The 27658-nt window shown below is 42.4% G+C and overlaps 1 protein-coding gene across 3 annotated transcripts in view; it reads left to right on the plus strand.

Annotated features, from left to right (window-relative positions):
* Window positions 1–27333, plus strand: part of LOC134219374 (adipokinetic hormone/corazonin-related peptide receptor variant I) — a 337296-nt gene extending 309963 nt beyond the window's left edge. For all 3 annotated transcript variants that reach the window (XM_062698093.1, XM_062698094.1, XM_062698095.1), the window contains 2 exons: window positions 16273–16352; window positions 26796–27333. In XM_062698093.1, coding sequence (XP_062554077.1) covers window positions 16273–16352; window positions 26796–26996 — 281 coding nt within the window. In that variant the 3' untranslated portion in view covers window positions 26997–27333. The remainder of the gene's footprint in view (window positions 1–16272; window positions 16353–26795) is intronic.
* Window positions 27334–27658: the final 325 nt, after the last annotated feature.

The raw sequence follows: 27658 nt of genomic DNA on the forward strand, positions 1-27658 counted from the left end.
AGTCTTGGGGAAAACGTCGCAGGGAAACGTTCGTGGCTTTAAAAAACCAAATTGCGCAGATAACATCTCTCAAATATTACAACCCTAGGATCCAGACAACGATCCAATGTGACGCAAGCAGCTACGCTGTAGGAGCTGTCCTCATGCAGCAGGGACAACCGATACTGTTCGCCTCACGCATGCTAACGAAAACTGAGCAAAATTATGCGCAGATAGAAAAAGAAACTCTGGCAATTTTGTTCGCATGCAAAAGGTTTGATCCGTATATTTTTGGAAGTCAGCACGTGATCGTAGAGACCGACCATCAGCCATTATTGGCAATCTTCAAGAAGCCGATAGCGTCAGCACCGAAGCGAATCCAAAGGATGGCTTTGAGTCTCCAACGGTATAACCTGGATGTGAAATTTGTGAAGGGAAGTAAGTTGATTCTGGCCGATACTCTCTCTAGGAACGTGAACATGGAGCAATCAGCGGATGACGAAGAAATGGACGCCTTGGGGAAAGCGGTTGAAGAGGTCAACACACTGTAGAACCTCGAGATACAGGATGATTTGTTGAAACACATCAAGATGGAAACGGAACAGGACGAAATTTGCACAACGCTGAAGTGCTACATAATGAATGGATGGCCAAAGGACAGGAATTCGGTAACGGAGGGCGCGAAACCGTACTATCCGTTCCACAGCGAGCTGGTGATGCAAGATGGGATAATTCTGCGAGGTGAACGAATTGTGGTTCCAGCGAAAAGTCGAATGAAAGCGTTGGATCTACTACACTACAGTCATCAGGGCGAACAGGATACACTTCGAAAAGCGCGAACGGTGGTGTACTGGCCCAACATGAACGACCACATCCGGAACTACGTCAAGAAGTGTGAGGCGTGTAACAAATTCAAACCTTGTCAAGCCAATGAGCCAATGCAGAGTATACGAATACCGTCTTTTCCCTATGACATAGTGTCGATGGACCTGGCAGAAATTTCGATAGCGGCGAAGAAGTACATTCTGTTGATCACCGTCGATCACTTCTCAAATTTTTTCGACGTCGACGTAATCACCAATCAAACGACGAAGTCGCTGATTGATTGTTTGAAGCGCAATTTTAGCCGTTTCGGAATTCCCCGCCTAGTGATCACGGATTCGGCTAAACAGTTCACTAGCGAAGAGTGGATGAAATTCATGAGGGAGTACGGCATCCTGCATTCAAACAGTACTCCATACCACCACGAAGCAAACGGGAAGGCGGAATCAGCGGTCAAGATTGGAAAGAACGTGATAAAGAAGGCTCTAGAAGAAGGAAAGGATATATGGCTAGCATTGCTGGAATGGCGTAACACTCCACAGTCCGACGGGTACTCTCCAACGCAGAAGCTTATGGGCAGGAAAACCAGAGGGATTTTTCCAGTTCCGCAACACCACCTGCAAATAATGCCGGTGGATTCAAATCGAGTAAGAGATGCTATAGAAACAAGAAAGGTGAAGTCTAAGTTCCATCACGACCGTGAAGTGCAGGAGCTGCCTAAACTTCAACTAGGACAGGAAGTGTACGTACAGCTGAAACCAGAGAGTACTACGGAATGGACCAGAGGCAGGGTAGCTGAAGTTCTTAACGATCGGGATTACCGAGTGCAAGTAGGAGAAACGACGTATCGTAGAAACAGAAAATATCTGCGGGATGCGAACACGTCTGCATTCGGTGGATACCAGAACACTGCAGAATCGCACAACAACAATGAAGATCGCCAGGACGAAACATCCGTAGGCAGCTTCCTCAGTGCGGCCAGTCGAAGAGATCAACAGGTACAAACACCAGGAGCCAATAAGTCGTCTTCAATCAAGTTCGAACCATCAGGAGAAGGCCACAGCACTCCTTTCGGGCATATAAGTGCTGAACAGTACCCGTCATCAGAGGCCGATCAACATCGCTCATCAACAGTGCGCCCAGATACCCTCGGTCGTCCGAAGCGCACTACCCGACGTCCGCTGTGGCAGGGCGATTACGAGTTGGAGGTCTAAGCAGTATGGTGAGAGCTATCTTGAAGCAAAGGAAGGTGTTATGATATTGATTTTACCCTAAATTGATTATTTTGAATTTACCTTGTATCATATATATAAAAGCCCTGTTTGTCTGTCCGGTGACTAGCCAACCAGACGCAGCACGCGGGGAAATTCTCACAAAAAAATAAAATATTTAACACTTCAATTCCTTTTTACTATCAGATGCAGAAAACAAAACCAGTGACAACCTTAGACAACCAGACACAGCATTTGATAATAAAAAAACAGACAACAGACGTTGAAAATTTTGATTTTTTCAAATGCAGAAAAGAATATATCACTCTTAAAAATTGAAAAAAAAAACACTTGCCACGGGCGCTATTGCGTCCACAAATAAACTAGTACCTGTATAAATGAATAAATCTGGCATCATTGCCTGTCCTTGGATGTACCTGAACTATCAAAACAACTTTGTTACCGTCGGAAAGAAGCTTTTTAACCTTAGTAAGATGTTGGGGTCAATATGACCCAAAACGAAACTTCAAAGTAGAATAACTTTTTACCTGATAATCCGATCGTTCTGAAATTTCTTGACTTTTAATATTTTGTGGAAATGAAGCATCTGACATGAAAAAAGTATTTTAAGGTGCAACAGGAACGACCCCACAAAAAAAGTTACGAATAAGATGTTAGGGTCATATTGACCCAGAAATGTAAATGCTTATAAAACAGTCAAATTATAACCGAATTACAAAGTTTATATATCGTTCGAAAGATAAACTCATCAATTTTGTGGCTATGTGGTGATATGCTGGTTCTGGAGACAATGGCCACCGGGAAACGACTTCCACGAGGACCTTGTCGGTCATATAAGGGGAGCATAAAAATCGCTCCATATATGCCATTCGATCGCTAATTCTTCATATATTCTCTTAAAACGGTAATGTATGGTCCATGAGAGGGCTTCCGATGAAAGTGGCCAATCCTGGTACATGCAAGGTGCCCCGGGGAACCCGCAGGACGGGACATTTCCGTTTTAGCACCAAAATATGCCGTGCGGCGGCTCTTTTGTCATGATTTTCCACCAAACAGATCGTTATGCGCTTGAAATCGATAAGTGACCACATTGGCCACTCCTGGTACATACAAGGTGCCCCCGGGGAATCCGCAGGAGAGGAAATTTCCGTTTTAGCACCAAAATATACCGTGCGGCGGCTCTGTCGTCATGATTTTCCACAAAATAGATGATAATGCGCTTCAAATCGATAAAAGACCACAAAATATGCCGTGCGGCTGCTCTTTTGTCATGATTTTCCACCAAACAGATAGTTATGCTCTTGAAATCGCTAAATGACCACATTGGCCACTCCTGGTACATGCAAGGTGCCCCCGGAGAACCCGTATGAGAGGACATTTCCGTTTTAGCACGAAAATATGCCGTGCGGCGTCTCTTTCGTCATGATTTTCCACAAAATAAATGATTATGCGCTTGAAATCGATAAGTGACCACATTGGCAACGCCTAGAACCTATGAGGGCCCCCCAGGGAACCCGTAGAAGGGGACATTTCCATTTTTACACCAATATAAGCCGTGCGGCGGCTCTTTTGGTATTTTCCCATCAAACAGATGGACGTTCGCTCGAAATCGATAAGTGACCAAATTGGCTACATTTGAAACCTATGAGGCTTCCTCGGAGAACACGTAGAAGATGACATTTCCATTTTTACACTAACATATGTCATGCGGCGGCTCTTTCGTCATGATTTTCCTCCAAATAGGTGCCCTCGAAATCGATTATTGACATATTGTCCACCCTTAGAACCTATGAGGTGCCTCCGGGAGCCCGTAGAAGAGTACATTTCCATTTTAACACCAAAATATGCCGTGCGGTGGCTCTTTCTTTGTTATTTTCTACCAAACAGATGGTCATGTGCTTTGAGTTGATTAGTGATATTGTCTACTCTTGGCATCTTTGAGATGCCCTGCGAACCCGTAGGAGAGGACATTTTCATGGTTATATCAAATGTATTGTGCCGCTTGCGGCAGCTGTATCTTCTTCTATCATTGTCTACCCTGGCCACAAGTCTTCAAAAAGTTGGTTATGCGCTTGAAATTGTTTTTCATTTGAAATTGAGTACTGAGTCAAATTAAAAAAATAAACCGTCTAAGACGAATTAAGTACTGTCCATTTAATTCCACCAGTTAATTTTCGTTATCTTTGCAGATACGTATTTCGACCACAACTGTGTGGTCGTCTTCAGTCTTATGCTTGACTCGACTTGAAAACAATCGCATAAACATCACTATTTATACTACGCTAGGTACTAATCTAATCTTATTTGCCTACTTTATTTACCTATACAGGGTAAATTACTTTATTGAGCCTCGAAACTTGAAAACCAAGAGCTGCCGTTTCCCTGATCCTTATTCAACCAGCGTTGTTTGTACCTGTCGGTGGATTTCAAACTCTCAGCTACATCGAGTTTCCATGGGAAGAGACATTTCTTAAGATTTTAATATTTGATGCCGTAATTGGGTGATTTTCCTTATACACATGCTCTGCTACCTTAGATCTAAATTCGTAAGGAATCACTTATCGTTTCTCTTTTCGCCTTACTCACTTCCGCCATATGTTCCTTGAACCTTATATCTAATGATCTTTTGTTTGGCCTACATAGATTTTTTCACATTAGATACAACTTATCATAAACGCCTGCCTTATTCAACATTTCTACTTTATCCTTCGTTGAACCAATAGAGACTTGAGTTGGTTGCTTCTACTGGAGAATACTAGATCGATGAATTTCCTTAGTCGAGGCGTAGCTGGTTGGTGATAAGTGTTGTATCATATGGGACCAAAACTCTATTTCAGCGGCTCCTCTATCGGTGTCAGCGTTGTATGTCCATTTCGTCGTAAGGTCCTTTCCTTCTTGTTGATGATCGCTCGTATAGTCCTCTCCTGGTATCCGTTGATCTTCGCTGTTTCCAAGATGAAAATCGATAGTTCCTTCGAATTTTCCTTCTTCGCTCAGATCGTCTGCATCCTGTGGATCATGTGATGAAATCACCCAATGTACGGTACGAAATGTATAAGAAATGTCTCTTCCCATGGAAACTCGATGTAGCTGAGAGTTTAAATCCACCGACAGGTACAAACAGCGCTGTTGAATAAGGATCAGGGAAATGGCAGCTCTTGGTTTTCAAGTTTCTACCTAAACAATAAAGTACTTTACTGTTTAGGTAAACAAAATAGGCAAATAAGATTAGATTAGGTACCTAGCGTAGTATAAATAGTGTAAGTTGCGATTGTTTTGGTCAAGTCGGTTGTGGTCGAAATACGTATCTGCAAAGATAACGAAAATTAACTGGTGGAATTAAATGGACAGTACTTAATTCGTCTTAGACGGTTTAATACATTCCACTAAACGAGCTTAATATATTTTTCTTAAAAAAATAGTTTCTGGGATACTGTGATGATTCCTTCGAACAGCTCTCCAAGGGTTTCTATTCCGCATCTCGATATTACCATTAGTCGATGGTTCCTTCAATATCGACTCATAGAAGTTTGAGGTTTTCACCGATCGCCGTGGACAATGATATGAAAACGCAACATTTTGATATAAAAAAATCTCTTCTTCTGTGAGACTCCTGCGGGTACCTTGTAGGTTGTAAATATTAAGTTCAGAATGAATGACCTATTTGATAGAAAAAAAAACAAGATTAATCTACCTAGTGGTGATGGTGCCTTTATCGTTCGTTCAAAAGGGTTGAGAAATATATAAGAAAAGTCTAATATAACAGTAATAGGTAGATAGCTCTTATTTTTCATATTTGTTTATTTGCATTCTAAAATTGAGCATAAGTGCCAGAAAAGTGATTTTCCCATGCAGCTGCTGAAATTAGTATTTTTGCCATAACTTCGGAGCCCATAGTCCGATCTGGCCAATTTTCAATAGGAAACAATAGGGTAAGATTTTCGTCGAATGCTATTTACTGCGAATAATTAGGTTAAGGAATAGTTCCTAAAACGTGAGTGAGATTTTGTGTGCACAGACACTTTCAATGGATTCTTCACGGTTTTTCACAATTACCGAAACTGGGTCTGGGGTTCCCCCGGGTTGATATTAGATTTCAAGAGCATAATTAACTATTTGATGGAAAATTATAGTGAAACAGCCGCTGCACGGCATGTCTTTAAGGGCCGATTTCCACGTAAAGTTTTTTCACGCTGCTTGCACGTAAACGTGTGCACGACTACATTTGATGCCGGGTATCTTGCGTGGAAGCGGCGTGCGCGCAGCTTGAAAACACGCTACGTGGGCATCGGCCCTAAGTAAGAGTAAGAGTAAGCACGGAAATGTCTTCTCCTATGAGCTCCAAGACGGTACTTCATAGGTTCCAAAATGGAAAATGTGGTCACTTATTCATTTCGGTATAAAAACGGAAATGTCACCAACTACGGGTTCCCCGTGGGCATCTCATTGGTTCCAAGAGTGGCCAATGTGGTCACTTATCGATTTCAAGCGCATAATAATCTATTCTGTGGAAAATCATGACGAAAGAGCCGCCGCACGGCATATTTTGGTGCTAATACGGAAATGTCCCTTTCTACGGGTTCCCCGAGGGCACCTCATAGGTTCCAAGAGTGGCCAATGTGGTCAATTATCGATTTCGAGCTGAATAACCATCTCATTGGTGGAAAAACACACCAAAAGAGTCGCCGCACGGCATATTTTGGTGCTAAAACGGAAATGTCCCCTCCTGCGGGTTCCCTGGGGGCCCCTGTTAGGTTCCAAGAGTGGCCAATGTGGTCACTTATCGATTTCAATGGCATAATCATCTATTTTGTGGAAAATCATGACGAAAGAGCTGCCGCACGACATATGTTGGTGTTTAAACGGAAATGTACCCTTTTACGGATGCCCCGAGGGCACCCCATAGGCTCCAAGAGTAGGCAATGTGGTCACTTAGCGTTTTCGAGCTGAATAACCATCTCTTTAATGAGAAAACACACCGCAAGAGTCGCCGCACGGCATATTTCGGTGTTAAAACGGAAATGTCCCATTCTACGGGTTCCCTGGGGGCCCCTCAAAGGTTCCAGGCGTTGCCAATGTGGTCACTTATCGATTTATAGCGCATAATCATCTATTTTGTGGAAAATCATGACGAAAGAGCCGCCGCACGACATATTTCGGTGTCAAACGAAAATGTCCCTTTCTACGGGTTCCCCAAGGGAACCTCATAGGTTCAAGAGTGACCAATGTGGTCACTTATTTATTTCGAGCAAATAACCATCTCTTTGGTGGGAAAATACACCGAAAGAGTCGCCTCTCGGCATATTTCGGTGTTAAAACGGAAATATCCATTCTACGGGTTCCCTGGGGGCCCCTGGTAGACTCCAAGAGCGGCCAATGTGGTCATTTATCGATTTCAAGCGCATAATTATCTATTTTGTGGAAAATCATGACGAAAGAGCTGCCGCACGGCATATTTTGGTGTTCAAACGGAAATGTCCCCTTTTACGGGTTCCCCGAGGGCACCTCATAAGCTCCAAGAGTGGCCAATGTGGTCACTTAGCGATTTCAAGCGCATTATTATCTATTTTGTGGAAAATCATGACGAATGAGCCACCGCACGGCATATTTTGGAGTTTAAACGAAAATATTCCTTTCTACGGGTTCCGCAAGGGCACCTCATAGGTTCCAAGAGTGGCCAATGTGGTCAATTATTGATTTCGAGCACATAATCATCTATTTTGTGGAAAATCATGACGAAAGAGCTGTCGCACGACATATTTTGGTGTTAAAACGGAAATGTCCCCTTTTACGGGTTCCCCGGGGGCACCTTATAGGCTCCAAGAGTGGCCAAAGTGGTCACTTAGCGATTTCGAGTGCATTATCATCTATTTTGTGGAAAATCATGACGACAGAGCCGCCGCACGGTATATTTTGGTGCTAAAACGTAAATGTCCCTTCCTGCGGGTTCCCCGGGGGCACCTTGCATGTACCAGGAGTGGCCACTTTCATCGGAAGCCCTCTCATGAACCATACATTACCGTTTTCAAAGAATTTATGAAGAATTAGCGATCGAAAGGCATATATGGAGCGATTTTATGCTCCTTATATGACCGACAAGGTCCCCGTGAAAGTCGTTTCCCGGTGGCCATTATCTCCAGAACCAGCATATCACCACATAGCCACAAAATTGATGAGTTTATCTTTCGAACGGTATATAAACTTTGTAATTCGGTTATAATTTGACTGTTTTATAAGCATTTACATTTCTGGGTCAATATGACCCTAACATCTTATTCGTAAGTTTTTTCTAATATCCGAAGAAGGTTAAAATACCGTTGACACGATGCAATTCTTGATCATCGTGTGGCGAATTCCCTTCGGTTGCAGTAAACCTAGGAACTTGTACGTTTCGCCTTAAACAATGTTTCGAAACTCCCCCTGTTCGTTGACGCGGAAACTGTAGGCATCCACCAGGTGACCCCGGTGAAGATGTATGGATGGACATTTATCGATACCAAAATCCATCCGGGTGTCGTTGCTGAATACCGTTACAAGCCGCAGAAAATGGTACAGCTTCTCCACAGATTCCGCAAACAGCTTAAAATCGTCCATAAAGAAGGTGTGGGTAATGTTTGTACTCCTTTCCCCACTCTTCAAATGATAGCCCTGGTTGTGTTGGTTGAGTGCTCTGCTAAGAGGATTCATGGCACAGCAAAACCATAGAGGACTAAAGGTACACCTTAGAATATGCCCCTCCTGATGCTGAGAGTCCTGGATCGTAACGCCTTTTCTCCATCGGTAATGTGTAGGGATGTGCTCCACATCTCCATAGGGTGCTGCATTAGCCTGATGACGTTACCGTCTATCTTATTCAAGTGCAGTACCTCCCACAGATTGGACCAATTGGACTGCGTGACTTCTCCTATCTCCGGAAGGGCTTCGCCGAAGTCAGCTTTGTTGTTTAGGATGTAGTTGTAGGCCCCTTTTTGTTGATGTTGATCATTTGGTTTTGCTCCTTCCTCATCGAACATGCTCCATAACGTCACACTCTTTTAGCAAGAACATTCAACCGCTGTACATGGGTTTTACCTCGGTAAGACCACAGAGCTCTGTGGGTTACACAAATTCAACAACATTAGCTTAGTTGATCGATTCCCCTGCTTGTACTGTGCTAATCGACCTATCTTTGACCACAATGTGGCAATGCGGGTCTCTAGACGTCGCATCCACGCGGGTTTTTGTACTTTGGGGCGCGCGTCCATCATTCTCATCTTCTGATCGAGCTGGGGTGCATAGCAAGGGAACCTCTCATTGAGCATCTCCAGCATCGCCGTTCTGCAGGACATATCCGTCTCCATCGTGATGCAAACTTAGTAGCAACGGATCATGTACTGATTCATCTCCCTTGTCCACATGATCCGTAGCCGTCGGCGGGCCGCTAACGTGAGTGGTCGACAACGATCAACCACAGCAACATCAGCAGGTGCAGCGTTGCCTCTTATGCTGCCGTTTCTGTTTTGCCTTGGAACTAGAAGGCAACTGTAGCACCTCTCCTTCCTCTAGCCGCTAGTCGCTTGCTCTGTTCCCGGCCCAGGACCAGCTCCAGTAGGGGCTCCCTCCTTGGGCAATCGCTTGGTTGGTTGGTTGGTCGCATAAGTCGCGTGGTGCAGTGGGATCATGATTTGCCACATAAATCATGGGTAGCGCCGGGGGAGTTCATCAAGAGGTCGAAATGTTCGAAAGGCTGTGTTTAGTCAGCAGGAGTCCTGGAGGAGCATCGAAACAATCAGGAGCTGGTCAACAGAGGGTGCTATGCAAACGTCGGGTGGGCAACAGGTTGAATCAGGAGGATTTATTCGATGAGGTTCTCTTGTTTTCCAACACATACTCTCCGCCGTTGTCGATGCGCAGCCGAGAGATATTGACCCCGAACTTTGCAGTCATTTCCGCTCCGTACTGTTTGAAATATCTGGCTACTTCACCCTTTGACCGAAGCAGAAATACGATGATGAATTGCGTTTAATCATCGATGAATGTCGTTAAATAGCTGTCACCGTCCCAACCGGTTGGAGCAGACTCCAACAGTTCTATCGCCTTACAAATCTTCTCCGAAAAATGATGCAATACTACTCACTTTTTTGCGCGAAGATGTTCAACACGTAGACCTTGTCATTCTGGCCACCGAGTTTTGAAGAATCTCCACCTTGCCTCCTTCGAACATTAGCTTTATTCCAGTTGATTCGATCTTGCTTATGGAGAGCAGGTTGCATCCCGCCTCATCTGTCACCATCGCTAAAACGACGTCATAGCCAATCACCGACACAACTGGAAAGTATTGCGAGAAAAGAGAAAATTCTAATTTTGCGGAGCAAAGAAGAAGCAGACTGAGTGTCGGAAACTTCAAAATGGCATGCACTGTACGAAAAGTGTTGATATTTCTTGATATCAAGAAGATTCGAGAAATCTAAAATGTTTCAAAATCACATAAATATATGACAAAATGCCTTTAAAGTACCATAAAACTTGTTTAAAAAATATAGCGGCATGTAACACTCGTTTAAAGTTGCATATTCTCGTTGATTTTAATAATCAACATTCACACCGAAAAAATAAACCAAAATTTTTACCGTGCAACAAGTGATTTGACGTTTGCGGAACAGCTTTCCGACAGTCGACCGTCGGACCCCGGTTCGAATTTTTTAATCTTCTCGCAATACTTTGCCGTTACACATTCACTCTTCGCCACGACAATATTCATGGGCTGCGTTAGTGGCTCAAACTGTGAGACTTTCTTCTTTCGTTAATGGTCCACGGTGCCCCCAGAGGCGAATATTATCGCACTTTCATGAACCTCCGTGGTTTTCTCACGAAAAGAAAGCTTGGAGCACCAGGAAAAGGTTACGGGGTGTTTTAAAATCTTTCATCGGTGAAATTTTGAATACGCCCTATTTTAAAATTTTCCCCATGTTAGCTGCAAAATATAAATATATAGTGCTTTCCTTTTCAATAGTAATTAAATCAAGTATTGTTGAAATGCCAGTAGCAATACGAAATCTTCCAAATAAATGAATGTTATTCGACATTCGGGTAATATGTCCAGCCCAAGTGAGTCTGTCATACTTAAGATTGGTAAAACTATGAATCTGATGGTACAACAGTACTGAAAGGTAAGTTTTTGCTCTTATTTGCACAGTTTACTCTCCAGATTAGACAATCCAATGTTTTCAAGGTAATAAAACAATATGTCAAGACATGTTATAATATTGAGTAAGTGATATGTTCCCAATAGTCATGAAGATCGATCACGAAAAGCGCCGCAACTTAGTTTGCGTTCTGTGTTTGGAAAGCCAATCCTAATAAAAGATGTGTGCAAATGCCTATGTTTACCCATTAATGGGTACTTTTGTTTGCTATCTCTTTCCTTCTGCTGGAAAATTTACCCATTTTGGAAAAGTAAAAGGATCTATTCATTTAGGTGAGTGAAACTAGCCATGTTTTAAAAATCAAGTAATTTGGATGGAATTACTTGCTAAGCTGGTGGTTTAAAGATTGCATAAGTATTGAGTCTTTTGCTACATGGAAAACCAAAGCTACCCGAAAGTGGGTTGTCTTCAGTCAAAACCGTACTTTTGGCCAATAACCTAATTTTAAATAAAATTACTTTTCTAGCACTAGGTAGTTTGCCTTGAATCACATGTAAAAAATTTACTGACAGCTAAGTTTAATTTACCCAAAGTAAACTTTGATACACAGAAAATTGAGAATATTAAATATACTCAAATTTGGGTTATTGGGCCAAACTACCCCAGTGAGGTGCTTGCATCTTGCTCTCGTTCTATCAGAATCAAAGAAAGGGAAATTTTGGGTAAATTTTGTTGCGATGTTCTCTTCAGTAGGTTTTTTGAACTCAAGTTTTGGGTTGATTTATCTGTCCTTGTAAGTTTTTGTAACCAGTGATTTGTTCTTATTTTCATTCAATTTTACATCTCTGTGCTTAGACAATTACTGATGCATTAGGAAAGCGAATATTTTAATTATTAAGTAAGTCGAGTCAAGTACGAGACACTGAAGACGGCCTTACTGTTGAGGTCGAAATACGTATCTGTCAAGATACAATTAAGTGGTGGAATTCAATGGGATTGTACAAACTCGTCTTATGACAAGTGAAGACATTCCACTAAAAAGCTCAAAATAATTTTTTTAACCGAATATTTTATGCTTGTTTTAATTTATTATGTTTACATGTGACACTTTTCTTACAATACCTATTATCCAATAAAAATCGTTGAATTTTTCGTGATAATGCAATAGTGAATTGGCCTTTGCTCACATCTTTTATTAGGATTTCCTTTCCAAACACAGAGCGTAAACGAAGTTGCGGCGCTTTTCGTGATCGATCTTCATGATCATTAGGAACATATCACTTACTCAATATTATAACATGTCTTGACATATGGGTTTATTACCTTGAAAACATTGGATTGTCTAATCTGGAGAGTAAACTTTGCAATTAAGAGCAAAACCTTACGCGTTCAGCACTGTTGTTCCATCACATTCATAGTTCGACCAGTCTTATTGTATGACAGACTCACTTGGGCTGGACACATTACCCGAATGTCGAAAAACATTCATTTATTTGTATTGCTACTGGCATTTCAACAATACTTGATTTAATTACTATTGAAAAGGAAAGCACTATATGTTTATATTTTGCAGCTAAACATGCATGTATATGGGGAAAACCATACAATTTCAAAATAGGGCGTATTCAAAATTTCACCGATGAAAGATTTTAAAACACCCCGTATCCTTTTCCTGGTGCTCAAAGCTTTCTTTTCGTGAGAAAACCGCGGAGGTTCATGAAAGTGCGATAATATTCGCTTCTGGGGGCACCGTGTGGTTCCGTTCAGCCCCTCCAGAAAAAACCGCCTGGTCATTCTTCGCTTCTCGCTTGGCCTCCTCGTCGAGGAGCTGGCAAGTCACCAAGTCCATTGTCAGCTGCTCCTTCGGCTCCTAGATCGATGTGACCACAGCATCGTACTGCGTGCCGCGGGACAACATCAAACGACAGACTATGTCGATGTCATTGATATGCTTCCTGCGCTCCTGTACATCCGTATCATCGGATCGAAATTTATGAAGTGATCCTGCAGCAGCCCGGAAGTGTATTTCATCTCATGCAGCTGGCGGTTCAAGTGTATTCTTTTCGTTACGCTCTTCCGCTCGAAAATTGTCACCTGCCCGTCCCACATATGCTTGGGTGTATCGTATTTCCCTTGCAGGTGCTTGAGCTGATCGTCGTGATTCCAAGGATCGATAATCGACTTACAATGCTTTCCCTTCTTCTGCCGCTTCTCGGGTGCTATTTTCTTCCGGTGCCGCACCTCCGCCGAGTCCGCGATTTCGACCTGTAATTCCGACACATTCACAATTTCGTTCTCGATGCATCCCAACAAGTCGTGCTCCTCCAATTGTGTCAGCTTCCTAAATTTCCAAGCGGGGAAATTCGTCCCGTCGAACATCGCCGCGCGGTGGCAGAGCTCCTTCTCGTCGCCCATTCTCGACCCGAACAGGAGAAATTGGCTCAATAATACTTAATTTTGTTATTGATACCATACTCTGTTATGAACTAGCCCTGCATAAGAGGTGAAATATCAAAGGAATAATACCAAAAATTCATATGCACAATACGTGAGCCATAACATACTCTGTTATTAAATCGATGTCGTCGCTCCTACTCGGGGAACGCCGAAAAACGACCGGAAGCTTACAATTCGATCGATTCACCCGTACCGGATCCGATTCACTCGTACTGGACCCGGAATTTAAGGGATTCGGACACCGGAAAAATACGATTATCGTTGAAAGTGAACGCAAAACAGTTTTGTAATTGATATTGCTGACAGTTCGTTCGTTTTCTTTTGAAAAAAAAAAAAAAAAATGGTGGATTGTTCGAAAATTTGTATGCCCAACATTTTTTGGCATTTTCACAACAATTTAACAAATCATTGATCACCCCTCTCCTTGAACGTACATGTGTAATGTATATTTTGGTTTCGAACACTATTTTTTATAAGGCTTGCTGACGTTTAATCACTTTTCTATTGCACAAGCACAGAAAGGATAAGATTTTTCATAGGAAATCCCTTCCGAAATCAAATCCTATCTTTTCTGTGCGCGTGAAAGAAAAAGATGATTAAACGTCAGCCAACCTTAAAATCATTACTAACATTTTATCATACATTTTTATTACTAAATGCAATCAACTTTTGTTGGCTGGACGTAACACAATACCAACCCCCTCTCCACCTCTGTCACAAATCTCAGACTCCCCCCCCCCTTCAAATTTAAAATGTAATTTTTGAACGACCTCCAAGAGGGTCGCAAATGCACAGTGAAGGTGTTTCAGACACCAACCCCGTTTCGAAACGTTGGACAAATATGAATCCTATTTTAATCCTAAAAGACTGCGTAGCCGTTTTAAGTAGAAATAATTTGTAATAAATAGGGGAACTGTTCCGATCTCCATCTCACTGTAGGGGAAGAGGCCCCAAAACGCCCCCCCGAGGCAAAACGCCTTCTGTGGTTTCCCTCATATGAATCGTCATTAAGATGGCCGTAACAAAACTAGATCTAAAATTATGTAGGTTAGGCGAAAAAAGTTTCAAAATAGTGTATGGGAACGTCGGAAAAACCGAAAATTTCCACATTTTGACGAAACATCTAACATTTTGGCGAGGCAAAATGCCCTAGTGGCTCTAACCTACAATGTACTTGCGTCTCCACGCACTATCCATACCAGAATGCTGATTCGCGGACGCGTGGTGCTTTGTTCCCTAGGAGCTGCCAGCTAAAAGGCGTTTTGCCTCATGAGTTTTCCGGCAACAAAATATCACCACTTTTTTGAAATGTGAATATTATCAATATGATTGAGATTTTTGTCAATTTTTGAATGGCATCATGTAAAAATACCCATGAATAGCGTTACAAATAAGACAATAAAGCAGTGTTTGCTTAGCTAGGGCATATTGCACCCCCTTCCCCTACATATATCCATCTCATCGCTAAACAAAGAAATACGGCACCAAATTCGTCGCTTCTTTTCGTCAACATGCGTGCTCACTGCTGAAAAAAATCACAAAAATAATAAACAAACCAAATTCCTTTCCATTGCTTTGTTTTTGATGGGATGGAAATAGGAGCTATGAGATGAAGTGGCGAACCGTTCCCCTATAAACATTTTGTAGAACAACGACTTTTGAAAAAAAAACAGTGTTTTGCGCTTGAAAATCACTTTAACATGGTCACAACCAAAATGGTGCGAGTTGCATTGTTTACAAGACTTTTAAAGCACACCAAAAGCTTTCATTTAGAGGTTGTTGCGATGATTTTCGGCGTTTATATCTTTAGTTAGATTTTCTTTGAAACTTTAAAATAGCCCAAAAACACTGAATCGACTTGAACCACCTTAAAAATTCATTCAAATTTGCTTAAAATTTGTCTGAAGGCTTATTTTAACATAAGAATTGTGATTCTGGGCTGACCGGCTGAATTTTTGAAACTCTTTGAAAACATGAAGAGGTCTAATGTAACAGCTTTTCAGGTAAATGATTAAAAACTATGCGTATTAAATGGTCCTTCTCAGAAAAGGCTTCAATCGACTTCCAAATTATTCTTGATCCTGATTTCTCAATCAGTTTCTGTCGCGTCTTTTACGCTTGAAAGCTTTTCGGAACGGATACCTAATAATGGCTGGCCCTGACGTATGTATATCGATTCCAGGTACAACTTTATGAGAATGAGACTTGATGCTGATTGGTTTCCGATTCCTGGGAAAAAGGCACTAATTGGCATCAGTTATACATATGTTAGCCAATTGGTCTTAGTTTGTTCTTCATTTCCTACGATATGGGAACTCAATCATCTTCCCGGTCCAGTGTTGATCCGAATACATACTCACCCTACCTACATGATGCAGTAAACTTTTGCTTGATCTCATTTTCTCGTTTTCCTTTCTGTCGATTAAGTAAACTTCAACGCTGACCGATTGAATATTCATCCAACTGGAAAAAAAATTAGCCTTCCTTGAAGGGTCACGTTTATTTTATCATCTCAAACTTGAAGATACAACCATCACAGAACGCACTTTACCCATAGAATCAGCCGTACATATTCAATTCTTGAAGCACCCAGCGCTGTATTGATTCATGACATTTGCTCTTTTCTTCCTGTTCTGTTTGTGTTCTTTTCCGAAAAGGTGGTGCTGCCGGCACATCCGTGGCCACAACGAGATTCGGATACTGCACCACAACTGTGGGCGGGCGGAACGTGACCGAGGTGAGTGCCGCTCGGATGTGGGCGTTCTACTAGGAATTTTACTAATTTTGTTACAATTTGTGAATAAGTCCAATGTGGGCTTCATGTGCGTTTCAGTATGAGAGCTTTTAATTCGATTGGGTTTCTATCTTAATTTGAAACGAATTGGAGTCGAACGTGGGATAGAGTTTAATTTGATTTGCATTTGGTTTTATCTATGGTCTAATATCTATTTATGTAAATTTTTTGAAGTTTTGATTCCATCATTTAAAGCCTATAGGATTGCTCCAAAGCCGGCCTTTTGATAGAAGGCTCGGAGACCCATAGTGTTTTATACAAATCGACTCAGTTCGACGAATTGAAGTGATGTCTGTATGTGTGTATGTATGTGTGTGTATGTGTACAATAATATGAAACATACTTTACTTAGCATTATTTGATAGCAACAAGTTGCAATCGACGTGGAATGCAGTCTGGTTGTTTCGTATTGAAAATTGGCCCTATCGTCGATTACATTTTAGGGTTATTCACAAAACATTGTTTTTGCCGATGATCTGTATCTCGATATTTTCCCTATCTCCGTAAGTCGGTACCTTCCTTACTTGATATTATTTACTTTTCCAATGCATTTTCACCTCGCTAACTGAATGTTGTCAGGAACGGTTCTCGTGCACTGTATACACGTTGTCGGACTATTTGTCCGAATGCCGTTTGGCCGAATAGTTAAAAATTACTTAAATTACTAAAAATTGTGAGTAGGAAAAAGTGAGCAGTGAGAAGTGAGAAGTGAAAAGTGCATAGTGAGAAATGATAAATTCGAACTGATAAGTGGAAAGTGAGAAGTGACAAGTAAGTAGAAGGAATATGAGAAATAAGAAGTAAAAAGTAAGAAATGTAAAGTGAGAATTGAAAAGTGAAGTGCTAAGTGAGCTTTCTTCTTCATTATTCCCTCTTCCGTCTGCTCCCTTTCTTTTCTGTTTCCTCTACCTTTTGCATCATTTCTCCTTACAGTCAAACCTCCATGAGTCGATGTTCTATGACTCGATATCGACCCATGGAAGCAAATTATCCCATATTAAAAAATATTTTCTGGGTTACTGTGATGGTCCCTTCAAACAGATTTCCAAAGATCTCCTATTCCACATGTCGATATTTCCATGAGTCGATGGTCCCTTCAATATCGACTCATGGAGGTTTGACTGTATTATCTTTATCTTTATTTATTTAATAATATTGAATTTATTGATAAAGTTTTGACAATTGGTATTTTTTTATTTCAAAACTTTGTCTTGTACATAATATGTATGGCGATCAGTAAATTGAAGCCAATTTAGTCCTGCCGTTGACAACCAGCACATGAAGGACTGCAGAACAAAAATCCAACAGAATAAAACGTCGAATGAACACATTTTGAACATCTTCTACTCGATCGAAACAAAATAATTTTACGAATATGGTTCCGAACTAAAATCTAGAGTCTGAAGGTTCTGAAGTCACCATTTGAAGGCATGAAGTCTTTTTTTTTCGAAAAAGTCAGTTGCTCGTGCAACAACGATAATTGTAAGCCTCCTCCTACGCTTCTCAAAAGCCCCCTTGCAAGCAGCTCGGAAACCTCCTTTCAAGAGACCTCCTTTCAAACGGCTCGAAACACTCCTTTTGAGAGACTCGGACGCCTTTTTTGAAGTGGCTAGGACCCCTTCTTTCAAGAGGCTTGGAATCCTCCTTTTAAGAGACTTGGAAGCTTCATTTCAAGAAGCTCGAATCTCTCCTTTCAAGAGGCCCGGAAGCCTCCTTTCGAGAGGCCCGGAAGCTTCCTTTCAAGAGGCCCGGAAGCCTCCTTTCAAGAGGCCCGGAAGCCTCCTTTCAAGAGGCCCGGAAGCCTCCTTTCAAGAGGCCCGGAAGCCTCCTTTCAAGAGGCCCGGAAGCCTCCTTTCAAGAGGCCCAGAAGCCTCCTTTCAAGAGGCCCGGAAGCCTCCTTTCAAGAGGCCCAGAAGCCTCCTTTCAAGAGGCACCGAAGCCTCCTTTCAAGAGGCCCGGAAGCCTCCTTTCAAGAGGCCCGGAAGCCTCCTTTCAAGAGGCCCGGAAGCCTCCTTTCAAGAGGCCCGGAAGCCTCCTTTCAAGAGGCCCGGAAGCCTCCTTTCAAGAGGCCCAAGCCTCCTTTCAAGAGGCCCAAGCCTCCTTTCAAGAGGCCCGAAGCCTCCTTTCAAGAGGCCCGAAGCCTCCTTTCAAGAGGCCCGGAAGCCTCCTTTCAAGAGGCCAGAAGCCTCCTTTCAAGAGGCCCAGAAGCCTCCTTTCAAGAGGCCAGGCCCCCCTTTCAAGAGGCCCGGAAGCCTCCTTTCAAGAGGCCCAGAGCCTCCTTTCAAGAGGCCCAGAAGCCTCCTTTCAAGAGGCCAGGAAGCCTCCTTTCAAGAGGCCCGGAAGCCTCCTTTCAAGAGGCCAGAAGTCTCCTTTCAAGAGGCCCGGAAGCCTCCTTTCAAGAGACCTGGAAGCCTCCTTTCAAGAGGCCCAAGCCTCCTTTCAAGAGGCCCAGGCCTCCTTTCAAAAGGCCAGAAGCCTCCTTTCAAGAGGCCCGGAAGCCTCCTTTCAAGAGGCCAGAAGCCTCCTTTCAAGAGGCCCGGAAGCCTCCTTTCAAGAGGCCCGAAGCCTCCTTTCAAGAGGCCCGGAAGCCTCCTTTCAAGAGGCCAGAAGCCTTCTTTCAAGAGGCCCGGAAGCCTCCTTTCAAGAGGCCCGGAAGCCTCCTTTCAAGAGGCCTGGAAGCCTCCTTTCAAGAGGCCCGAAGCCTTCTTTCAAAAGGCCAGAAGCCTCCTTTCAAGAGGTCCGGAAGCCTCCTTTCAAGAGGCCCGGAAGCCTCCTTTCAAGAGGCCCGAAGGCTCCTTTCCAGAGGCCCGGAAGCCTCCTTTCAAGAGGCCCAGGCCTCCTTTCAAGAGGCCAGAAGCCTCCTTTCAAGAGGCCCAGAAGCCTCCTTTCAAAAGGCCGGAAGCCTGCTTTCAAGAGGCACAGGCCTCCTTTCAAGAGGCCCGGAAGCCTCCTTTCAAGAGGCCCAGAAGCCTCCTTTCAAGAGGCCCGGAAGCCTCCTTTCAAGAGGCCCGGAAGCCTCCTTTCAAGAGGCCCGAAGCCTCCTTTCAAGAGGCCCGGAAGCCTCCTTTCAAGAGGCCCAGAAGCCTCCTTTCAAGAGGCCCTGAAGCCTCCTTTCAAGAGGCCAGAAGCCTCCTTTCAAGAGGCCAGAAGCCTCCTTTCAAGAGGCCCGGAAGCCTCCTTTCAAGAGGCCCAGAAGCCTCCTTTCAAGAGGCCAGGAAGCCTCCTTTCAAGAGGCCAGGCCTCTTTCAAGAGGCCCGGAAGCCTCCTTTTAAGGGGCCCTGAAGCCTCCTTTCAAGAGGCCCGGAAGCCTCCTTTCAAGAGGCCCGGAAGCCTCATTTCAAGAAGGCTGGAAGCCCTCAATAGACATAAAAATGCTGTAGGAAGCTGTTAGAGGAAATAAGAAGTAAGAAGTAATATATGAGAAGTAAAAAGTAAAAAATAAGAATTGAGAAGTGAGAATTGAGAAAAGAGAAGTGATAAGTGCCAAGTGAGAGGTGAGTAGTGGGCATTGAGAAGTGAGTGAAGTGAAGAGAAGAACTGAAGAGTGATGAAAGGTGAGAACTGAGGTGAGAGGTGAGAAGTGGGAATTAGAATATGAGAAGTTGGAACTAAGGACCGAGGAGTGAGAAACGATATGTGAGAATAAAAGCATGTGAAATTATTCCTTTTTCTTTCCAATTTTCTCCATTTCTCCTCTTGCTTCTTGCTCTTTTTTTCCATTCTTCCTTTACCTATTTCCTTCTTTCTTCTTCCGTATTCCTTCTTCCTTCCACTTTCTTCTTTTTTCTTTATCCTTTCCCTTATTTTTTGTTTTTTTTCCTGTTCCTTCTACTTTCTCCAGTTATCATCCTTATTCCTTCTTTCTCTTTTCTTTTCCTTATTCCTCCGTCTATTTCCCTTATTTTTCTTTCTTCTTCCTTCGTTTTTTCTTTTTCCTTCTTACTTCTTCTTCCTTCCTTCTTCGTTTTGTCTTATATCTCACAAATCACTGTTCACTTCTCAGCATCTCGCTTCCACTTCCCAATTATCATTCCTCACTCCTCTCCTCTTACTTCTGTTTTCCTCACTACTCACTTCCTGCTTTCCACTGCGCAACGATCGCATCTCACTTCCCCCTACTCACTTCTCATTTATCACTTCCCATTACTCACTTCTCATTTTCTACTGCACACAGCTCACTACTAAGTTCTTAGTTCCATTTCTCAGTACTCACTTTTTATTACCTTGTGCTCACCTCGAACATCTAGTTTCTCACTGCTTTTATTCATTTCTAATTTCTGTCCTGCTCATATCCATTTACACAACTCTGAAGAAAACAACAAAAAACTCCAAACTTAGACGTACATGTTCGTATTAGAATTAGAGGCGAAAGTATAGAATTGATAGTTCCGTTAGGATACGGCAGGCATGAAGAATGTTTTTATAGAAGTCGATTTGAAAGAGAACGAAGGGCAATATTCGTGATGGTATAAATCGCATGACCTTCCTTCTGCCAAACTTCCGTATGAATGGGGAGGAAAGAATATCAGTGTGGAAGCTGATATATCTCCACTGGCCACAGAATTGCGATGATGATGTTCTTCGCTTTGCGAAATTTGACTATTTCCAAGTTTTTAATTTTTTTTACCGCAAAACCACTTGAATTCAGGAACTCCAGACTATTCTCAAGACTCATTCTTTAATAGAAAGTTTTGTTTTGGTGTGGCAGCATTATGCAGCTGTTGAAATAGCTCCGAGTTGAGGGAACCAGATTGCAGAACAAAGGCGATTTTTCTCTAGACCGGAAAAAGAAAAAGTTTTATTGTAAGGAGTGAGGAGGCCGAGCAGAGGGCAATGACTGACAACTACTTTACGTATAGGTGGTGGGAAAGCCCTTCTTTTCTTCTTCTTTTTCTTCTTCTTCTTCTTGGCATTACATCCCCACACTGGGACAGAGCCGCCTCGCAGCTTAGTGTTCATTAAGCACTTCCACAGTTATTAACTGCAAGGTTTCTAAGCCAGGTTACCATTTTTGCATTCGTATATCATGAGGCTAGCACGATGATACTTTTATGCCCAGGGAAGTCGAGAAAATTTCCAATCCGAAAATTGCCTAGACCGGCACCGGGAATCGAACCCAGCTACCCTCAGCATGGTCTTGCTTTGTAGCCGCGCGTCTTACCGCACGGCTAAGGAGGGCCCAAGGAGGGTGACGACCCCCAAATTATTACAAAAAATCGCTTGGCAATGAACTTAGTGACCACATGTCATGTTAGTTTTTATCAGTTTTGCTATTCTGAAACACAACACCTACGCATGACATATGGAATGGGACCGATCTTTTCAACGTATTCAACAAAAAAAAAAGAGAAGACGAAAAAACTTGGAAAAGCCTCAGATAAACCCGTGTTGCTGTTAGTTAGAATTCTTGCAGCTACAGGTGCGCCTATTGCGATGGTGATGTTGTTTTCATTGAACTAGTTGAAAAATATTGTTTTTTTTTTCAACCGCAGCGGCACTTTAATTAATAACCTTCAGGCTATCCTCTTTATGAGAAAGTTTTTATTTTGTGTGGCAACTTTATGCAGCTGTTCAAATAGCTCTGAGTTGAGGGAACCAAACTGTTTGTTGAGCAAAAGCAACACCGCTACCATTTTTTCTCTAGACTGGAAATAGAAAATATTTTATTGTCAGGAGTGCGGTTGCTCCTTTGCGGGGCAACTAGCGGGAAGTCTTCCACAAAGGTAAAAAGTTTTATGCCGAGCAAAGAGCTATAACTGACACCTATTTAACATATACCCAACTTGGAATCATTTCATATGAATGAAAAAATGCTCAATTTTGTCATATTCACATAAGAAGCACATATGAAGGAAGGAAATATGATTGACCGTTCCTATTCATGCCTTTCTCGTATACGGAAAGGTTATATGACCACTCTAAAACCAAACTTTTGATAGAAGGCTATAACACTATGGTTAAATATCAATCGACTCAGCTCGACGATTTGATTTAATGTCTGCATGTGTGTATGAATGTATGTGCGTGTGTAAAAATGTGAGATACACGATATGGTACATATTATTATCTGATTTGTTCGCAACAGGTTGGATTCGACGCTAAATGCGGCCTTGTTTTTCGGGATTGAAAATTGGCCCGATCGGTCATTGAGTTCCGAAAGAAAAAATCATAAGGGTTGTGTACAAGACACGACCGCCTGACGTAAACTACGTGAAACAGTTTGTTGAAATGAAGAATCTAGTGCCATTATCCATGAGTATTACAAAATTACTCTTTGGATTTCTTATGAAATTTACATTTTAAAAGGAACTAATATATTTATGTAATTAAAACAAATTTATTGAATTCTCGAGTTTTGTATAATATGAGTAGTTTAGTTTTGTTTGTTTAAATTCAATTCATTGTTCTTTTTCGAATTTTTTGAAATATATTCTAACCATTAAAACTTTATAAATGAGGATAACTACCGTCAAATCACTGAAGACGCACACGTGTTTTTGCAAAGACCACGCGTCAAAACGCACTCGTGATTTCGCTACTGACGGCATCATTTCGATTGAACTGTCTCCATCTCCATCTTTCGATTGATTGTTAATAATCCGCCTTCCCAATCACAAGCTGCAACAAAATCAAATAAGATCTTGAGAAAATTTCACCTGGCTGCCAATGATGCCATCCATACTAATTCATATTTGTAGCATCTCCTCCCGGGGCGCACTCGTGATCCTGCTACGGGCGGCAACATTAGGGCGTCGTCGCCAAGTGGTTAATTTGCTCTTTGAACAATATTCGCATCACCTCTTCCTTTGCATAGGATGGTGGTCCTGAGAGGAACCGATTGATTCGTTCAGCAACTCCGCCGATGCTGGGACAGCCGCCCGCGACATTTTTAATGAAATGTCACGCGCGCGGGGGAGAGCAGTTTTCTTATCATCAATAAAGATGGCTCATTAGTCCCGCCTCTTTGTTGTCCGGTATGGCTGCAAATATTGTGTAACCGTCAAACACTCGCCAAAGGGGCGTGGCTACAGATTCAACTTTATTGATTACAAAAAAGCAACTCTTCCGCGCGCGCGAGCCATTCCGTTCGAGATGTCGCGGAGAGCAGACCGTGGTACCACCTTCGACATCGGCGAAGCACCTGCCCGAACTTTTATAACCGGCGATGGTGTGGGTCGCGCGGTCGTCGTCATTAACATTAGCAGCGCTCAGATTAAATTTTCTTGTATGAAGTAGGGGGAATGACGGCTTTGGCAGGTTTTGTTCTATTATTGTCGGGGGCAGGGTAGAAATATTTCACAGTCAATGCAGTGAAAAACATGGATCTCAGTATAATCTGCAGTCGCCTTCATCGCCGCCGAGGTGAGTGCGACTGGGTGCAGCCGAAAAATCATTTCCAACACCGATCATTCAATTTCGCATTCAGCCACTCACAAGTCACTCTGACATGCTGCTCAGTTCGCGCCTTACCGTATGACTGTGAGTGGTCCATTTAAACGCGTGGTGAATTTTTTCAATTTGCTGGGTGAATGTGTACATTTTGCTGTGGTAAATTTCATCTTCGCGGTGCAGTGGGTGATGTGGGTTCTGTTGTTTACTTTTCTGCCTCTCCGGGAATGTGAGGTTGATTTCAAAGCAGAAAGATAATAAAAAAAAATGAAATTAAAAAACATCACCTTCATCCAGTGCTGCCGAATATTTACAACCCTGGTCGGGGGGGTTTTTGTTGACCAAATTTTATGAAATTTGGCCACAATATTCTTTGATATGCAAAGAATGTTTAGGCCAAATTTGAGCATAATTAGTTACAGAAAACCCCTGACAATAATAGAACAAAACCTGCTAAAGCCGTAATTTCCCCTACTAACGATTGGCTACCATCAATGAAAGTAGCTCTCAAGTCACAACTTGAGGCGAGATGAATTTTGATCAAAGTAAAACTTAATTGCTTGGTGATGGCAGATTGTTTTCCGTCGGTAGTAAAATCACGAGATCCCGATTTAGAGAAAGACTTATAATTTTAGTAGATAGTCATCCATGCGAATACATTTTTGCAGTTTCTCCGTTTGACGCGCGCTCGTGATTCTACATACATACAGAAAACATACGATGATTCAACTCATCCATGAGTTTTTAGGTGCTGAGTTGGGCTTGATTTGAATCATCCATGAGTTTTTACCACAACAGACCAAGCCACAGGCGTTATCGCTGGAACCACGCTGGTCCGTTCTCCGTGACATCCAGAATGAAAATGACGCGCGCACGCAAAACGCGGCGCTTTTTATACACAGGGAAAACGAAGCAGTGGATCAAAAGGCCCATACCTTACTGCAATCTGATGTCCGTGTTGGGGATTTATGAACGGAATTGAATTTTTCACCCAGTTTGGAAAGAAATAACATTTTCAATAGTTTAACGTTGATAATCAATAGTATCAATAGAATTGGCATAATTGCTGGAGAGTTTCCGAATCTATTGATAAGCAAATCTCGAAAATCCATCGAAAGATAAAGACGCTATTAGCGTTTGAAATCTATCCTAATTTCGTGGCGATTTCGAATTTGGAAATTTCGGTTTTACACCCTGTTTCTGAGTCTTCTCCTTAGACGTAGTTTACGTCAAAAATGCGCGAGCAGAAACCACGTCCGTACGTGCTGCTGTCTTGAACTGGAATGAGGCTGATTGCGCCACGCGCGCGGGGGAGAGCAGTTTTCTTATAACCAATAAAGATGGCTCATTAGTCCCTCCTCTTTGTTGTCCGGTATGACTGCAAATATTGTGTAACCGTCAAACACCCACCAAAGGGGCGTGGCTACAGGTTCAACTTTATTGATTACAAAAAAGCAGCTCTTTCGCGCGCGCGAGCCATTTTGTTCGAGATGTCGCGGAGACCAGACCATGGTACCACCTTCGGAAATTTTATTCCCGGCGATGGTGTGGGTCGCGCGGTCGGCGTCGTCAGCATCAACAGCACTCAGATGGAATTTTCTTGCGTGTCTGTACGATGACGGCTATGATGGTGTTTATTTCTGCAACGGTTGCGTCTGAAGTGTCATCAGTGAAAGCAGCTCTTAAGCCATAATTTGAGGCGAGATGAATTTTGATCAAAGTTCATATTAATCGCTTGGTGATGGCTGATAGTTTCCGTCGTTGGAGGAATCACGACCGTGCGTCAGGGACGCTACAAAAATTTATTCGCATGGATAGCATCAATACCAGTGGCGTAGGTAGCGCTCGTAACAGGATCGTTGCGACAGAGAATCCAACGATGGCAATCTGTTGCAGTGTAGCGGTAGAACCATAGAGCCAGCATCTGCATTTGAGTGAAATACTCTTGTGATATTCTGACTATCGAATGGTTGCTGTTGTGTTGGTGATTAGAAATCCGCATGATCTGAAATCTGTCCTTTTCAGGGCATTAAATTTTTCATTGGAGGAATTTGGTTTGACTGAGAGTAAATTCATGAGATTGTTGCAATAAATCGGCAGCAGTAACGCAAAAATTCATAAGGTTTAATCCATCATTCGACTTCTGCAGAGTAAGTGATTAAAAATCCATCGAAAGATAAAGACGCTATTAGTGTTTGAAATCTATCCTAATTTCGCGACGGTCTCGAATTTGTAAATTTCCGTTTTACACCCTGTATCTGAGTCTTCCCCTTAGACGTAGTTTACGTCAAAAAATTATTTCAACTTAACCTTCCTCCCAAACATAATGGTGGTCCTGAAAGGAACCGATTCATTTCCACTTATGATGACACGGATGAAAAGATGTACTGCTGTTGCCACGACCGCCACCACCACCTGACAAAAAATTTCATCCGCGTCATCACTCATAAATCTCAATCAACGAGCCCTCCCGTGCGAACGAAATCGTCCGTTCTCCGTGACATGTAGAATGAAAATGACGCGCGCACGCGAAACACGTGGCTTTTTATACACAGATAAAACAAAGCAGTGGATCAAAAGGCCCGTACGTTACTGCAATCTGATGGCCGTGTTGGGGATTTATGAACGGAATTGAATTTTTCATCAGGTTTGGAAAGAAATAACATTTTCAATAGTTTAACGTTGATAATCAATAGAATTGGCAAATTGCTGGAGAGTTTCCGAATCGATTGATAAGCAAATGTCGAAAATCCATCGAAAGATAAAGACGCTATTACCGTTTGAAATCTTACATGATTTCGTGACGGTCCCCAATTTGGAAATTTTCATTTGGCACCCTGCAGGGCCCTGTATCTGAGGCTTCCCCTTAGACGTAGTTTACGTCAAAATACTAAATTTAACTATTTTTTGGAAATTGCTGTGCATTTTAAATGAACACAAGTAGATGTGGATTAATCGAAATAGTGGAATGTCTCCTTATAATTTTTCTCTTTACAGCCCATTCGAACGGTGACCATGAACAGTGGCAACAGGGGGAAAGGCTTTCAACCCAGCTACAGCGAGTTTGTAGTGCTGGCAGATGAACGCTCGATGATGCTGTCACGGCCATCGTTCTACTCCGACCCCACCCCGAACGATTTCGACTCGACTGTTGATTGCGGTCTGACCCGCAGTCTGGATACCGGTGGCTGGCGATGATGAATCAGGAACAAACATAGTAAGTAGCTAGACCAATGCGAAAGCACAAATCTGCATTACATTCACCAGGACGTACAATTCAATCAGGGTAGGGCAGTGTTTTGGGGGGAGCGGGAAACACGCAGCTTTTCCAGGGAAAATGATATGAGCAGCATGCAATGTAGGGTAACGATAGATGGAGGTAAATCGGAGACCGGTAGATAGAGGAGTATTTTTTCTAAGCATGTATATCTGAAAAGAAGCACAATATCGAAGAGTGAGTCAAATGATAAATCTATATTTTCATTTGTTCGTTTAGGAAACCGAATAAATAGGCATTCATGTTCTAGAAATTAAACCTAATTGAAATTTTTATTTGATGAAACAATATCACATGCCTATGACTGAAGCTCAAATCCATTCACTTCTCGCTTGGATAAATCAAATCAGTCATGCTTGCTTTTCCAATTCAAGATCGTCTTCCGTGCGTCATGATTGTTATTTTTCCAATGTTTCCAAACAGCTTCACAATTATATCTTCAAAAAGTTTTGATCTATTTTAAAAGTAAACATGTGCTTTGACAGCGATTGGAAATAAAATAGGATTACGAAAAAATGAGCTTACACCCACTAATTCGGTGATACGCATTCGCTGTCTGTAGTATTTCTTTTTTTAGCCAGTT

The sequence above is a fragment of the Armigeres subalbatus genome, chromosome 3 (genome assembly GCF_024139115.2).
Source record: "Armigeres subalbatus isolate Guangzhou_Male chromosome 3, GZ_Asu_2, whole genome shotgun sequence".
NCBI classification, from domain to species: Eukaryota; Metazoa; Arthropoda; class Insecta; order Diptera; family Culicidae; genus Armigeres; species Armigeres subalbatus.